Source organism: Nilaparvata lugens, chromosome 1 (genome assembly GCF_014356525.2).
Source record: "Nilaparvata lugens isolate BPH chromosome 1, ASM1435652v1, whole genome shotgun sequence".
Lineage (NCBI taxonomy): Eukaryota > Metazoa > Arthropoda > Insecta > Hemiptera > Delphacidae > Nilaparvata > Nilaparvata lugens.
The window spans coordinates 63,276,009-63,291,031 of NC_052504.1; the positions used below are offsets into that span (position 1 = coordinate 63,276,009).

The 15,023-nt window shown below is 36.0% G+C and overlaps 1 protein-coding gene across 3 annotated transcripts in view; it reads left to right on the forward strand.

The window, feature by feature from the left end:
• Window positions 1–1,083: 1,083 nt before the first annotated feature.
• The window catches only part of LOC111053183, a 341,346-nt gene continuing 327,406 nt past the window's right edge, over window positions 1,084–15,023 (forward strand). For 2 of the 3 annotated variants that reach the window (XM_039439180.1, XM_039439171.1), the window contains exons 1-5: window positions 1,091–1,561; window positions 6,517–6,757; window positions 11,286–11,448; window positions 13,219–13,426; window positions 13,878–14,127. In XM_039439180.1, the coding sequence (XP_039295114.1) occupies window positions 1,543–1,561; window positions 6,517–6,757; window positions 11,286–11,448; window positions 13,219–13,426; window positions 13,878–14,127 (881 nt within the window). In that variant the 5' untranslated portion in view covers window positions 1,091–1,542. Of the gene's footprint in view, window positions 1,562–6,516; window positions 6,758–11,285; window positions 11,449–13,218; window positions 13,427–13,877; window positions 14,128–15,023 lie in introns of all 3 variants that reach the window. The other variant, XM_039439163.1, reaches the window with a different exon arrangement.

The following is a 15,023-nucleotide window of genomic DNA, read 5'->3' on the forward strand; positions in this document are numbered from 1 at the left end:
TGTGGGGTCATTCAGCGGGGGCTGCTGATGTGCTGAGACTGCAAAAGAGGGCTATAAGAATTATAACAGGCAGCGATCATCTTGCCCACTGCAAGCCCATCTTTGCTCGCCTTGGTGTACTGACTGTCTTCAGCCATTACATCCTCCTGTGCTTGGTGTATGTCAAGAAGATACAGCATACTCTAGCTGCCCATAGTGACATCCACCGCCACAACACCAGGCGCAGTGAGCTGTTGGATATCCCCAGGAGACGCCTCCACCGATCACAGGCCAGTTACAGGATTTCAGCCCTGAAATTCTACAACAAGCTGCCTAATAGTGTGAAGCAATTGGATGAGGCCGCCTTCAGGAGAACCGTCCGGAAGCTACTGTGTGCAAAGGCATACTACAGTGTGAACGAATTTATGAGTGATAATTTGAATTTTTATTGAGAGCATGAGCACTGGATCACTGCCATCTGAACTGTTACAGTTTTTTTTTCATGTGTTTGTACATGTTTTAATTTTTTGACGCCATCGATCCCACAATTGTGGGTAATGGATGAAGCTAAAGGTATTAAGGTATTAAGGAATGATATGGACTAATTAGCCCACTTAGGGTAATTCATAGCTCATTATATATATTAATTTTGAATGGAAATATTGGACTTGAATTTTAAACAGTAGAAACAACTTGGCTGATCTTTTTGGACTTGTTTTTCATTATCAAAATTTGGGAATACAATACTTTTGGACCTGGTCTGTCGTTCTTTTTTAATTATATTCATATTCATACATATTATGCAAGCTTTCAAAACTCTGTTATCTGTTTCAACAAACAAGACTGACGACTGTTGATGTGTTGATGAATTTATTTTAGATTAACTACAGAACCCTTCATTTGTTTTGCGATAAATTTGTTTCATCCCACATCTAACGATCTAACAGTCTCGCTAATAACGATCGATATTGTGAATTTGATAATTTCCAATTCCACATACTTCCAATTCCACCAGCTGACAAGATATTTTGAGTTCCGCCGGTCTGCACGATATTCGGAGCTCCGCCTGTCAACATATTCGGAGTTCCATATATTTCCAATTCCGGCCAGCTGCAAGATATTTTGAGTTCCAGAGATTCATGCGACCTCTGTAATTATTATATTATACTGTGCTAAGGCACAAAGTAGGAGGAATTCTCTTCTCTGTTGTGGCTAAGATCGCAATGAAGGACAAACTAAAACGTGAATTGAGTCTGCGCATTACAATACTCAATTGCTTGTAGATTCCCCGTAGTTTGAGAAAATTTCTAGGTTAGTTTAGCGGAATAAGCAATTTTTTTACCAATTTTAGCGTGTCGCGTCTGGCAGCGTGCGAACGTGGTCTACAGACTAGTGTGCAATATGTTGTTGCACCTTTTGTTCCGTTGAAATAGTTATATTTATTATTATTTCTACTTTTTCTCTTTAAGTTTCTTAAGCCAAAATCTGTTAATGTACGTGTAAAGAAAATTCTAAACAAATAGGTAGTTGAATCACAGGAACAAATTCTTCAAGTGGAAAAATATGTATTCTACATTGATACGTGAGTATTAATTCTCATCTGTGTGATAAAAACTAAATTTATGTAATATTAAGGTATATTAGGTATGTATTATTAGACTACTAAATCATATATACCTTAGGTACCAGTAATAATAAAGATAAAATTTCTCAACTACTAGACTTTTAAATTGTTTTTTGCTACCGTATCCTATCATTCTCATGCTCAAACAAACTAAACATGATAACTGATAATTTTGAGCATTTTCATTACAATTTTATAAACAAATGCAAGCAAAAAACTAATCTACATTTTACCTTTGAAACTAATAAACATACCTGAACCTAGAGCCCAACCCCTCCAGCATATTGCAATCAAAACCAAAAACCTAATCCTCTAACCTATCCTTTTACTTTTCAAACACTAAACTTAACTCAAACTGGCGTAATTCTAGGTCCAGAGGTGTGTGAAAATTCTTAAACAAAGTGAGGTTGGTAAAACTAGATTTTTTTTATGTAGGTATGAAGAGTGGCCGCTGTTTAATTTTTGTGATCAAAATAACATTCTTGATCAATTCCAATAAAAACATTGATGAAAGATGTAACGACATTAGACTTGGACTTGAGCCACAAATTTACATTGTTTTAATATAGGCTTACAATTAAACAGTAATAGTTATTTTTATTTTTACAAATTAATGTGTAGAAAACTTGGAAAAACGCAGCCTATCCTAAATAGATACCAAGTCAAGTTCTAATTGTCACTGAGTACTGAGTAGTAGGCTATCTTTTTTGATGTGCCATTGGGTGGTTTAAATTTTTCAAAATGTTTTTGTATGAAATCTGTAGACTTTCTTGAATAAACATAATGATCATTAAAATTCCCTACATACCAGTATAGCTTATTTGCTTGTTGTTACCGTAACCTATCATACTCAGACAAACTAATCATGATGTCTATATTTTTGACCGATTCCCTTACAAGTTTAAAAACAAATACATCTTTATGAATATTAGATCAAACTTAAATAGTGATCTTTAATTTTACAAATCAATGTGTAGCAAACCTGAAAAAATCATACGTAGGTTAGTCTATTCTAATAGACATCAAAGTTAAGTTTCAACTCTCACTGACTGAGTACTGAGTAGGCTAGACCTATTTTAAAGTAGGTTACCCTTTTTCAAGTGCCTTTGGAATTGTTGAAGTTTCTAAAAATGTTTCTCTATGATATCTGTAGACTTTCTATACCGTAACTAGTAATTTTTTACCGAGCGAAGTGAGGTCTAAGATTCAAGTCGACGGTTTGGCATTTCTCTTAATGTTTATATGTTGTGCATTTTCGGCGAAACGCTGTAATAGATTTTCATGAAATTTGGCAGGTATGTTCCTTTCTTAATTGCGCGTCGACGTATATACAAGGTTTTTGGAAATTTTACATTTCAAGGATAATATGAAAGGAAAAAGGAGCCTCCTTCATACGTCAATATTAGAGTAAAAATCAGACCATAGAATTATTCATCATAAATCAGCTGACAAGTGATTACACATATGAGTAGAGAAGCCAGTCTATTGCTGTATTTCAATAAGGTCTATAGTTTCAATCAGGTACTTGTGGATGAGAATACTGCGTGAGGTCTAGTGTTCACAGAACTACTAATTATGAAGATTAGTTGTTAAAAACAAAATTGAGTAACTTATAACCCTTTTATTTTCTTTAGGAAAATACTAAATACCATAGACTATATGAGGAAAATTGTTATTGTTTTAGTATCTGTCTTGCGGCATATCTTGCATTATTATTAATTAGAAATTATCATTATAGGAGGGCTGAGTATCGTATCAATAATAGAAATTAATAAATCAATTTACCTTTGTAGGCTACAGCTATATCTTATGTTGTAGGCTCCAAAAATAATTACAGATATGGCATGCCAACCATGCTGTGGCAGTAGGCCTATGGCCGTAGTACGAACGCTTCCTTTATGGTATTTTTTCTAGCATAGCCTACCTATAAATACGTCTTTGAAAGACGTAGCCGTCCTGCCTTCCAATCTTGATCAATCTGTTCATTCCACACCAGCTTAATATCTGTATTGGTAGATAGAACAGCTACGTCTTTTCAAATGCGTATTTCTAATTGATTCCCAATCAGATTTAATAACCTTATGGAAATACAGCAATACTGGCTTCTCCACACAACTGTGTAATCACTTGTCAGCTGATTTATGATGAATAATTCTATAGTCTGATTTTTACTCTAATATTGGCGTATGAAGGAGGCTTCTTTTTCCTTTTATATTATCCATGAAATGCAAAATTTCAAAAAACCTTGCAACATATAAACATTTAAACATTAAGAGAAATGCCAAACCTTCGACTTGAATCTTAGACCTCACTTCGCTCGGTCAATTATCATTATTATTCAAAATATTTATCAATTATCAAAACAATATATTGAGGTTAAGTGGTATCAGGTAGAAAGCGATAATAAAAACAGATGTTCCTTTTTTAATTTCGACCATATGATTTGGTGATTTTTCTATTTTTTTATTAAATGGTATGTAGGCCTACTAAAAAAAACTAGTACCATTAATGAAATTTGAACATTTATTCTGAAAAATCTAAAAGGAAATTTGAAATTTGGGCTTCCAGGTGCACGAGATTGATATTTTTAGAATTTATGTGCAAAATTTGGAAATCGAAATCATTCCCGTTTTTCCGGTAAATGCGCAATCCACAAGTTGACATGTTTTAATGCGAACAAACACAACCCTACTCTCTTTTATAATATAGATTATTTTTTATTCTGCTTAGTCGTACCAGTAGTCTTTAGCATAAACATATATTACGAGTTGCTTGGTCTTGTGTCATCATGAAGTTGAAACGATTGTGGGAAGCGATTGGCTCTGTAGTTGCGCTGTAAGTCAGGATCCGTGTGACCACTTGGAGAACCAACTTCTCTAAATAAAATTCATGAGTTTGAAATTACATCCCAGGGGTTTGGAACCCACCTTGAACTGTAAATCTACTCACCTCTCATCAATCCTCTCATTACCCAAGCACAAGCCTGGAGCTTGTAAGAAAAATGTAGGCCTATGACATTTTATTTTACATAATATGTCAATATAATAGCAATGTATTTTTGCTCTAAAAAAACCAAATGACCTATTAATAATTATTATTAACATTATGAGCGGTCAAGAAGAAGAAATATTGAATATTTTCTGTATTCAATTTTGGCTTCTTAGAAGTAGTTTAAGTAATTATTACTTCCTTACTCATTGTTCAAGTTAAAGCCGCATTGAACTACATAAGCTCAACAAATTGAAAAAAAAGTTTAATAATATTATTGCTTTGGAGCTCCCCTATTTATTTGTATTTATCTCCAGTAATCATTCTATCTCTCCGACCTCCTACGACGCTCCTCATCAGAAATCGCCATTGGCCTTCGTCGCTGTAGGTTCCTGCCTTGTGATTATCAGCTTCTGATAGTTTCCATACTTAGCCTTCAGGTCCAAATTAAAATTTGGAGCTCATTCATATCTTCATCAATTTCTTTAGGTTTGGGCTGAGATTTTCGGTTTATAAAGAAATTTACTATTTGTTTGGAAATCCTGGAAGAATCAGTTCTCATTAGATGTCCAAAGAAATATATTATCTTTTTCCTCATCTGATCAACTACTAATGGTTCTGAGTCTCATACACTTTTACCTTTAAGATAGGTTTCCAGAATCCATTGCAGAAGCAACACTTGTTCAAACATTTTTTGATGATTTTACGTACTTTTTCCCTTACTCTTTTCAAATCACAGTCTCGACTACCACAGATCTATTCCAATGTCATATTTGTTTGTGCAAAAGGTAATGTGATATTACTTTATCATTATATTGTAGTAGGATATATTTTCTGGTTGGATAATATTGAAACTGGAATAATCAATATTAGATATTGGACGCTGGTCGTTGTTTTATTTTCTTCCTCCATGTTTAAGTTGAAAGTGAAAATGCTTGTTATTTCGGAGTGGCGTTTCATACATTTAAAATTTCTCTGTATCTCTTGCACAAAAAAATTATAATGGAACGAAATTCGAAAAAAAGTTTTTTGGTCTTTTGAAGCTTATAACTATAATAATATGAGTTTTAGAGGAAAATGTTATTTACAAAATTTTGTAGAGGAAGATTTTAAAATTATTTTCATCTAGAAAAACGGTTGAATATCTTGAACGGTTATTGAAATACAAGCGATATAGCAAAACCCTGAAAATATAGGCGGCCATCTTGTTTCCGAGGTGTTTGCCTGTGATTTCGATTTATCATCACGATCCTCATTATGCTAGACCTAACGAAGAAATTGAGACATCTTCCACGGCTGCTACCTAAAAATGACCACGGAGTGCCTTATTCATGACATTTGCGCCCGGACTATAATTAGTTCTTATAAGCTACTTCAAATGCACCGGATAGAAAGGCTTTTCTTGTAATCAATTATGAAACTTGAAAAGTAAATTTTTATTATTATTGGACCATTGCTTTTCACTTTCTAATTAATTCTGAAATTAAGTCCCATATATTTTCAACATACAGTATTTTGAAAATAACCTACTGTATATTATTATTTAATATTTATCTATTTATTAGTTAGGCCTACAAGATCTCTGAACTTTGTAACATTTATGATATCATATTATTGTGTTATTTTTTGTAAAGTTAAAATCTAGTTGAAATAGGCTACTTGTGTTTAATTTGGCATCTTACTGATAATATTTAATGTGTTCATATTTTGGTATAATAATTCACCTTACTAGTAATGTTTCTTAGGGGAATTCTGAATGAAAATTATTAATTATTTTTATTAGGCTTAATTATAATTTGTTTTTCATGCTACTCAAAATTCTTCAAAATCTCAAAGGAAGGTGCAGCACTTAACCAAGTAAAGGCTGTAAGCTCTATTTTTCTCTATTCTTTCATATTTAATGTTACTTTTACTTATTGTTTCAGTTCTCTCATTAACAATTGGCCAATCCTATAGTCTTCATCTATCAGCCCGCTTTTCGGAGAATGAACTAGAAGGTGAAGTAATTCTCGTGCAAGATAAAGGAAGCAGCCTCGTTTATATTCATTCGCAGCTTAATTATCTTGGTAATTTGGAGAATGTGACTTGGGAATGGACGATTCGGCAATTTCCCGTTGATTATACCGAACTCACCCAACGATGTGATGCTAAAAAACTTGGAAATCTGTAAGTACATTATTCACATAGGCTATTGTATTAATGTGCTTCATATCTATGTATATCTGGGGTTCTTCAACCTCATGATAATTATGTTAATTCGAGGAATTCCGTTCAACAAAATAAGAAACAGGTGGATCATTTTGTCCACTACATACCGCACAGTAGATATTATTCGATAAACATATTCATAGTCTTACTACTGAATTAGTGAAACAGGAGTCTAATCAATTCGTACCTAGGAACTCCATTGAGTTACAGACGTATTTTATTTTGAGAGAAGTCTCTCAACTGCTTGGAAAAACATAATTTTGTCTCATTATGAGTTTTAAAATATACAAACCTTTTAAATGAGTTCGATAAATAGTTTTCTGAAGTTCTTATAATCTAATAATGATTATGTGAGGTTTGTTTTCACCTCATAAGATTGTCTTGCTACTCTCCTTTTTTTATGCACGGGTAACAATTTAGTTGAGCAATGGTAGCAATAATACCGGCTGATTCAAAAAGGACTTGACAACTTTGAAAATTCATATAAATCTTATTAAACAAGGTGCACAGCTGGTTTTGGTGTTGTCTCAAAGGAAAACACTCCAAGTTTTGACTCGCGTAGTCCGCTAGTGCCTGGTCGCGCCGCACAAGCGATAGCGGCAGTTACGTCAAAGGATGGCTGCCTTCACTGGACCCGAGCGTGCACCCGAGTGTGTTTTGGTTTGAAGAATCAAAGTCTACGACAACAGAAAATTCAGCGTAATTTTCGTACCAAGTACACTAAAGATCCTCCTAGTGGGCCTACAATTTATGAGAGGCATAAATGTTTTGTAGAAAAAGGGTGTTCAGTAAAACATACAAAATCCTCAGGTCGTCCAAGCACATCTGACCAAGTCTTTGAACAAGTAAGACAAAGTTTTGTCAAGAGCTCTACGAAATTGACCCGGCGTTTTTTCTTGTGGGGTTTCATAAAATATATGGTGTACGTACCTCCTTTGCCAGCCACTCTACCTGAACTTATTATTGTTTTTGTAGGGATGGATTGAGGGATTCAAAGGTTCAAAGAACCCCACACGTCAACCGAAGCTTATTGTGTTATGAAGTAGTATGCTAGTTAGGCAAACCAATACATGTGTCCTTTACAAGTACCAGGAGTTTTTGACTATACTAACATCCCATTCATCACCTGGTTGCTTGTCGCAATCCAGTGCTATATACTTGGCAGTCTCTTCAGACTGATTAGTCCTCGTGACCTACGTGAGTTCCACTCCCGGCCTTCTTTGAAGGTCCTTCCTCTGAGGAAGGGGTGGCCAAGTTGCCTCTAGGGCGCCCGGACACCCTTGACCCACATTTGTGCCTGGAGTTTCACCCATCTCTGGTCTCTTGGGTTTTTCTTTTTGTCCCTTCGAAACCGCCCTGATCCTGTGGGTTTGAAGGCAAGGCAACTTCTGGATTTGCCTTGGGGTCCCCTTTTAGTCGCCACCTACGACAAGCAGGGATACTGTGGGTGAATTCTGGTTTTAAACACATTCTTGAGTACTTTGTTCGACTCAAAGCTCCCCCACCCACAGGGGGGCAACCTGAACTTAGAGCAAGGATTTGCGCTGCTGTTAAACAAGTTACACCTGAAATGCTAGTGCGAGTCTGGGAAGAAATCGACTATCGATGGGATGTCTGCAGGATAACTGAAGTCACATAGAACATCTTCAGTTTAAGGTAAAAAAACTTGAAGTGTTTCCCTTCAAAACTGCACCAAAACCAGCTCTGTACCTTGTTTCATAAGATTTTTATGAGTTTTCAAAGTTGTAATGTCCTTTTTGAATCACTCTTTGTGTCCTTTTGGTATACTCAAAATACTACAGATCACTTCTATATTAGTATGGAACCAATTAAATTGTTGAAAGTGCTTTCCGAAACACGTTTTTTTTAGATATCAACCTCAAAAATAATATAATTCTACATACTAATTCTAGAGGCATGACCACATACTGAAATCTACTCTCTTGATGTTTGGTTCTTATTAGATATTCTTACACACCTGAATGAGCGTGGAATTAATTTGATAATAATCCCCAACCCAAGCACGATAGTTTAATAAATATATTACCGGTTCATAGTTCACTTTATTTCCTCTTAAGAAAATTAATAAATAAGGACTTTGACATTTTTCAAGCCTCTTTCACTCTTTCCTGCGAATTTATGTTCTTTATAATCTAACGCCATTATTGTTACTATCAATTTCTCAACTTTGAAATGAAAATGTTTTAATTTATGAATTTAATTTAATTTTATTATTGCTGGTATTATCATTAGCCCTGAAGAATTTAATAGCAACAGAGCATGGACTGAAGAATTTAATAGCAACAGAGCATGGAATGATATGAAGCACGCCATGACAGAGGTGATTAAAAACACTGTGGGAGAAAAAAGAATTGAAAGAAATGGAGAATGGTTCGATGAAGAATGTAGTAGGGCACTGCAAAGAAAGAATGAAGCATGGAGTGATATGATGGGTAGGGAAACGCGGCTTAAAAGAGAGAGATACAAGGAACTCAGAAGAACTGCAAGCAAGATATGCAGGAAGAAAAAGAGAGAGTGGCAAAAGAAGCGATTAGAAGACATTGAGACGGCGTACCTGCGGAATGATGTAGGAGGATTCTATTAGAGGGTCGATACAATAAAGAGAGGGTATCAACCCAGATTAAAGTTATGTAAAGACCAAGAGGGACAAATAATTGGAGAAGAAAATAAAGTATTAGAAACGTGGGAGGAATATTTCAAGGAGCAGCTGAGTATAGAGAGAGATAATGAAGAGTTTGCCGATGAAATAATGACTGCTGAGCCTCTAGTGGAGCCGCCGACCATGCGGGAAGTGCAGGAGGCTATCGACAAGCTGAAGAGTAATAAAGCACCTGGAAGTGATTATATACCTGCTGAGGTATATAAGTGTGGGGGACAAAAACTAACAAGATTATGTCATGAACTGATAACTGGAATATGGGTAAGTGAGGAAATGCCGGATGAATGGAAAAGAGGAATAATTTGTCCTATTTTTAAGAAAGGGGTCAAACTCATGTGCAATAATTATAGGGGAATAACACTGCTCAACATAGCCTATAAAATCTTCTCCACAATTATTTTTAAGCGAGTGACGTTATATGCAGAGGAAGAACTCAGCGAAGTTCAGTGTGGGTTCAGAAACAACAGAGGGACAACGGACCAATATTTGTAATGAGGCAGACAATGGAGAAGTGCTATGAGTTTGATGTAGACTTGCACATTGTATTTGTTGACTTCCGGCAGGCGTTCGACAGTGTAGACAGGAAGCAGTTACCTACAGTACTTACCAGGTGTGGTTTACCAAGAAAGTTGGTAAAAATGGCCTTACTCACAATGGAAGGTGCAAGAGCTTGTGTCAGAATAGATAACAAGTTAAGTAAAGAATTTAGAGTGAATAGAGGCGTAAGGCAGGGTGATGCACTCTCGGCAGTTATCTTTAACCTGTCACTTGATGTTATTCTTAAAGCATTGCAGACAAGCGGCAGTATTGTAACTAAGTCCAAGCAAGCATATGCGTACGCAGATGATGTGGTGCTTATATCAAGAAGCAAAGCTGGTGTGGTTGACATGCTCCAAACTCTAAAAAATGAAGGTAAGAAGTTGGGTCTTGAGATTAATATAGAAAAATCTAAATATCTTATGATGTCAGCAAACGAGAGAAGAAGACATGTTGGTGATCTGGAATGTGGGGGAGGAGTTTGGCTTCAAAATGTGAGGCAGTTCAAGTACTTGGGTTCGCTTCTCAATAGTGAGAACAAGGTACGAGCGGACGTGGAAAGCAGGATTTTAGCTGCAAACAAGGCGTACTTTGTCCACATGAAACTAATGAAGTCAAAGCTCTTATCACGCATGTCTAAGCTGCGGCTCTACAAAACACTGATCAGACCAGTGGCCACCTATGGTGCTGAGACGTGGACGCTGACTAGTAGAGAAGAGCAAGCATTGCGTGTTTTTGAGAGAAAAATTGTAAGGCGTATCATGGGACCAGTCAGGACAGAATATGGGTGGCGTATCAGAAATAATGAAGAGATTGCCAATTTCATGGGACCAGAAGATATTGTACGAGTTATAAAGGCGCAACGTTTGAGATGGTTGGGGCATGTCCAGAGAATGGAGCACTGCAGACTACCGCATACGTTGTTAAAAAGTAAAATGATTGGTACGCGTAGAAGAGGAAGGCCCAGGAGGAGATGGCTGGAGGATGTGAGTGCCGATTTGCGTGTTTTGGGCATCAGAGGATGGGAGAATGTGGCGGAGAGGAGAGACGATTGGAGGCGAATTGTGCAGGAGGCCAAGGTCCACATCGGACTGTAGCGCCAATGAAAGTAAGTAAGTAAGTATTATCATTAGCATCTAAAATTCTTTCATGATAATTCACAGAGACAAAGGCTACTTATATCCACTGTATAGCCTCAGCAGATATTGTGCTTTTGAATCTCGATAGAATCCGTTTCAAATACTTAATCGAACCTCACTTTGTTTACAGAGTGATCGAGTTGGATACAATCATTGGCCCACCAGTTGTGAATGGCACAGTCGATCTTACTGGATCTGTGGATGTTATTCCTCTCATTGGTACACATGGACTATGGGGAAGGAGTATGATCATTAAAAGCTCTTCCGGAGTGCTGGCATGCTCAACGCTAGTAGTAAGTAGAATTTAACACTCATTTCTATTTAAGAGGGTCTTTTTTCCGACCTCCGATCACTTATCATGAGACACAGACAAGTGGTTGGGGGGGAGGGGCGATTTTCACAGAGCTGAACAGTGTGTTCTCTCCACTAAAAGTTCTCTGATTGGAGCCAAATCGTTAGTTGTTGACGATCTATAAGCCCAGAAACAAGGTCGCCTCAATTTAGTCTTCAACCAAGAGCTAGTTGCGTAGCATTATTCGTTTTTCTCAAGCAGGCAATAGTTTAACATAAATCTACTGAAGAATAATTCAAGTTTAATCACAAAACTTTATGAGTTCTACACGAATGGTGTCAGAAAAATAAAGACATCAGTCGAAATGTGATCCACAACTCGGCCTCACAGTGCTGGTGCAACCAAACGGCTCCATCAGTAAATCAAATGGGATATTTTCCATCACCTACCATACAAAGCTGACTTGATCTTTTGTAACTTATACCTTCTCCCCAAACTCAAGACAGGAGAACAGGCTTCCAAACTGACGAGGGGCTCCATAACAACGACAGCCCACTTGAACTAATTTGGCGGCAGCATTTTACAAACAGGATTTTAGTATAAATAAAAATATAAATCTGAGTACCATTTTCAAATTATTTCGTCACAACATGTTTCGGATACTAATGCCATTTTCAAGTGACGAAATAATTAAAAAGGGTACTCAGATTTACATATTTATTTAAATTGAAATTATTATAATTATTATTATTTTATTCTTTTTTATTCAAAGAGAACCACAAAGAAAAAAATTATTAGGATTTTAGTAGGATGGCCTACTGGTATGATAAATGTCTCAATCAGCATAGAAAGTATGTTGGAGAATCATAATATTATGATTAAGTAAATTTTAGTGATTAAATTTTTATTCATATACGTATTTTATGTATGGCTAATCGGATGTTGACAAAATAAAGACCCTAGCATTAAAATCTACATCTTTCTCGGTTTTCCTGAAAAATTGTGAAGTAAAATCATTGTAGATTCACGATTCACTCGGATTTTGTTCTTGTGATGTGAATTTGTATTGTATTCTGGCTTTCATCCTTTTGGAATTTTTAAGATCAAGCAAAAAATCAAGAAAATCAATTAAGATCAAGCAAAAGAAAATCTGGAAATTTCATGTGTTCTCACTTGAACGCAATATAACCTTGAAATATGTTTCAGGGTATGATCACATTGGATGCACATAAGTACACGCGAGACCACGCATGACCTCGCTTGCAGATGAGAAACGAAATCTAGTAGACTCTTTCTAGATCTGTTCTAGAAGGAGTCATCAGCAAGTGCAGGCGTTCATTGTGAGTGTTTTTATTGCTCTTTCCTGATTTTGTTTCTCATCTGCACTGTGGTCATGCATGGTCTCGCGTGCACTTGTACATACAAGCTTCTAGTGATGTGAGTCGGAATATTCTCAGTGGGAAGGATCTTATGAATGAGTTGGGAATATTTCCTGTCCATGAAATTTTGGGAAATTATGTGAATTTATAAAATTACTTTGAAATAGTCTAAATTGGTAAATTCAAGTCACATTAAACATGATAATCAATAATAATCCATTTATAGAGTAAATAGCATAGGCTATAGTAAAGCTTCTCAGTGACGTATTTTCTAAGCTGACACTGATTAGGCTCATGAATTTTTATAAATTTGTATTTCATGCACTGGCTTGTGTTGAATTAATATTACAAGAAGAAGCGTTGTCTATATCAATATTTGGATTTGTTTACAGCCGTCAGGAAACACTAGTGTGAAAGTAGCTGAGGCTAGATTCAACGGTCCTGTGTCGGGCTCAGTGTACTTCGAATGGGTCGGCAGCAGTCTCACCGGAAGTACGGATGCTTTGATATTTGTAGATCTCCACCATACCAAACAAAGGTCACCCATCACTCAACATCATTGGAAAATACTTACTACTGATATTCTCGACTCTGAAACAGGTATGACTTGCTTAATGACAAGCAAAAATTATCATTTTAAATAAAACTAGTTCAGCAACTGTTTGATCCAACGAAATTAAAATTAAATAATACCTGTTTGTTATTGAAAAGGAATACTCTCCAAGTTTATGAATTATTAAATTTTATATATTTATAATTGAAATTTAGTTGAAAACTTCTTGTTCATTGATTGATGGGAATCCATTTTTGCCATCACTCTAAATTCTCATATATTGGTATGTCTCCATTCATAATATCTTATATTGGATGAAATATTGCAGAAAACACCCACCATTCTCGTCAGTTATTTTTTTTCACTTGTATTGTTCATTAATATTCATAATTGATCTAATTATACTTTCGTCCTTAATTTTGATCAATGTGTAACTCTTGAAGATCGTCGACATGACACAGGAATTATTGATCTTTCTATTTGATTATTCACTTTCAGATAAATCGAGGAGAAGCTGTGACTTTCTGCAAGTTATATACTCTCCCGACTCGAAAGGATCAGGAGAATTGTCATCTCGACTAGGTCCAGTGAGTGTGGGAACCAAAGAGATGTACAGAGATCCTGATCTAATGCTTCCTGATCTCAATAATAAGCAGCGTCACTTGTATTTGGTTTTGTATGACAGTAGGCATGTAGAAGCATACCTCTCTTGCACAAGAATCACTCAATTGCAACCTGTATTCATCAAGTAAGTCAAAACGGACTTGATATTTTGGCTCATAGTACGTATGTATACATGGTGGGTGAAAAGTCCGAGAACGGCTTTATATCTCATACACAAAGGTTATTTGATGGTGGGTGTGATTGGGGATCCTACTCAAATTGAAAATACTACTTTACTATTACTTCAAAAATCTGGTCTGCCATCTTCGATCCGCCATATTGAATGCAAATTTTTTTTATAGGAAGGTGGTCATGCGATACATTATTTCGATACGAAATTTCAAGAAAAAATGAATGGCGAAAACCGAATATCGATATCTCAAACCGTTTAGAAGATATTCACATTATTAATCAATATTATGCATATCAGAAATGAAATACATAAAAATAAATAAATAAAGGCCTTTATTGAACATTTCAAAGAAATCATTACATAATATTATTGTATATCATTACATAATATTATTGTATATTTAATTGTCGGCATATCTCCATGGCAAAGTGCCGTCAGGAGGAGTTATTGGAATTGACATACATGCAATAAATTAACTTTTTTTTTCAATTACAATATTAATGTTTTTTTTCAAAAGTTGTATTCCTGCACAAGAGAGTATCTGTACTGCCACGCTTCTTTGCAGTACCGGCCTACAGCTTCCCAGTCCTGCCCGTTTAGTCTTGACCTCAGCTCCTGAATTGTGAGGATACTGTTGTTCAGTTGTCTTCTCCGGATTTCAGAAAGGATGGGACATCTTGCAATGAAGTGTGGCACGTCCTCTTCTTCTTTCATGTTGCATAATGAACAAATCTTCACTGCCTGGCTAAACGAGTATTTGTTCAGTCGGATGAGCTCAGTTCTAGCCTTCAGGAACCACTTCACCAGCGTGAAGTCACCCTGATGATGAATGTAATCCGTGAAGTTTG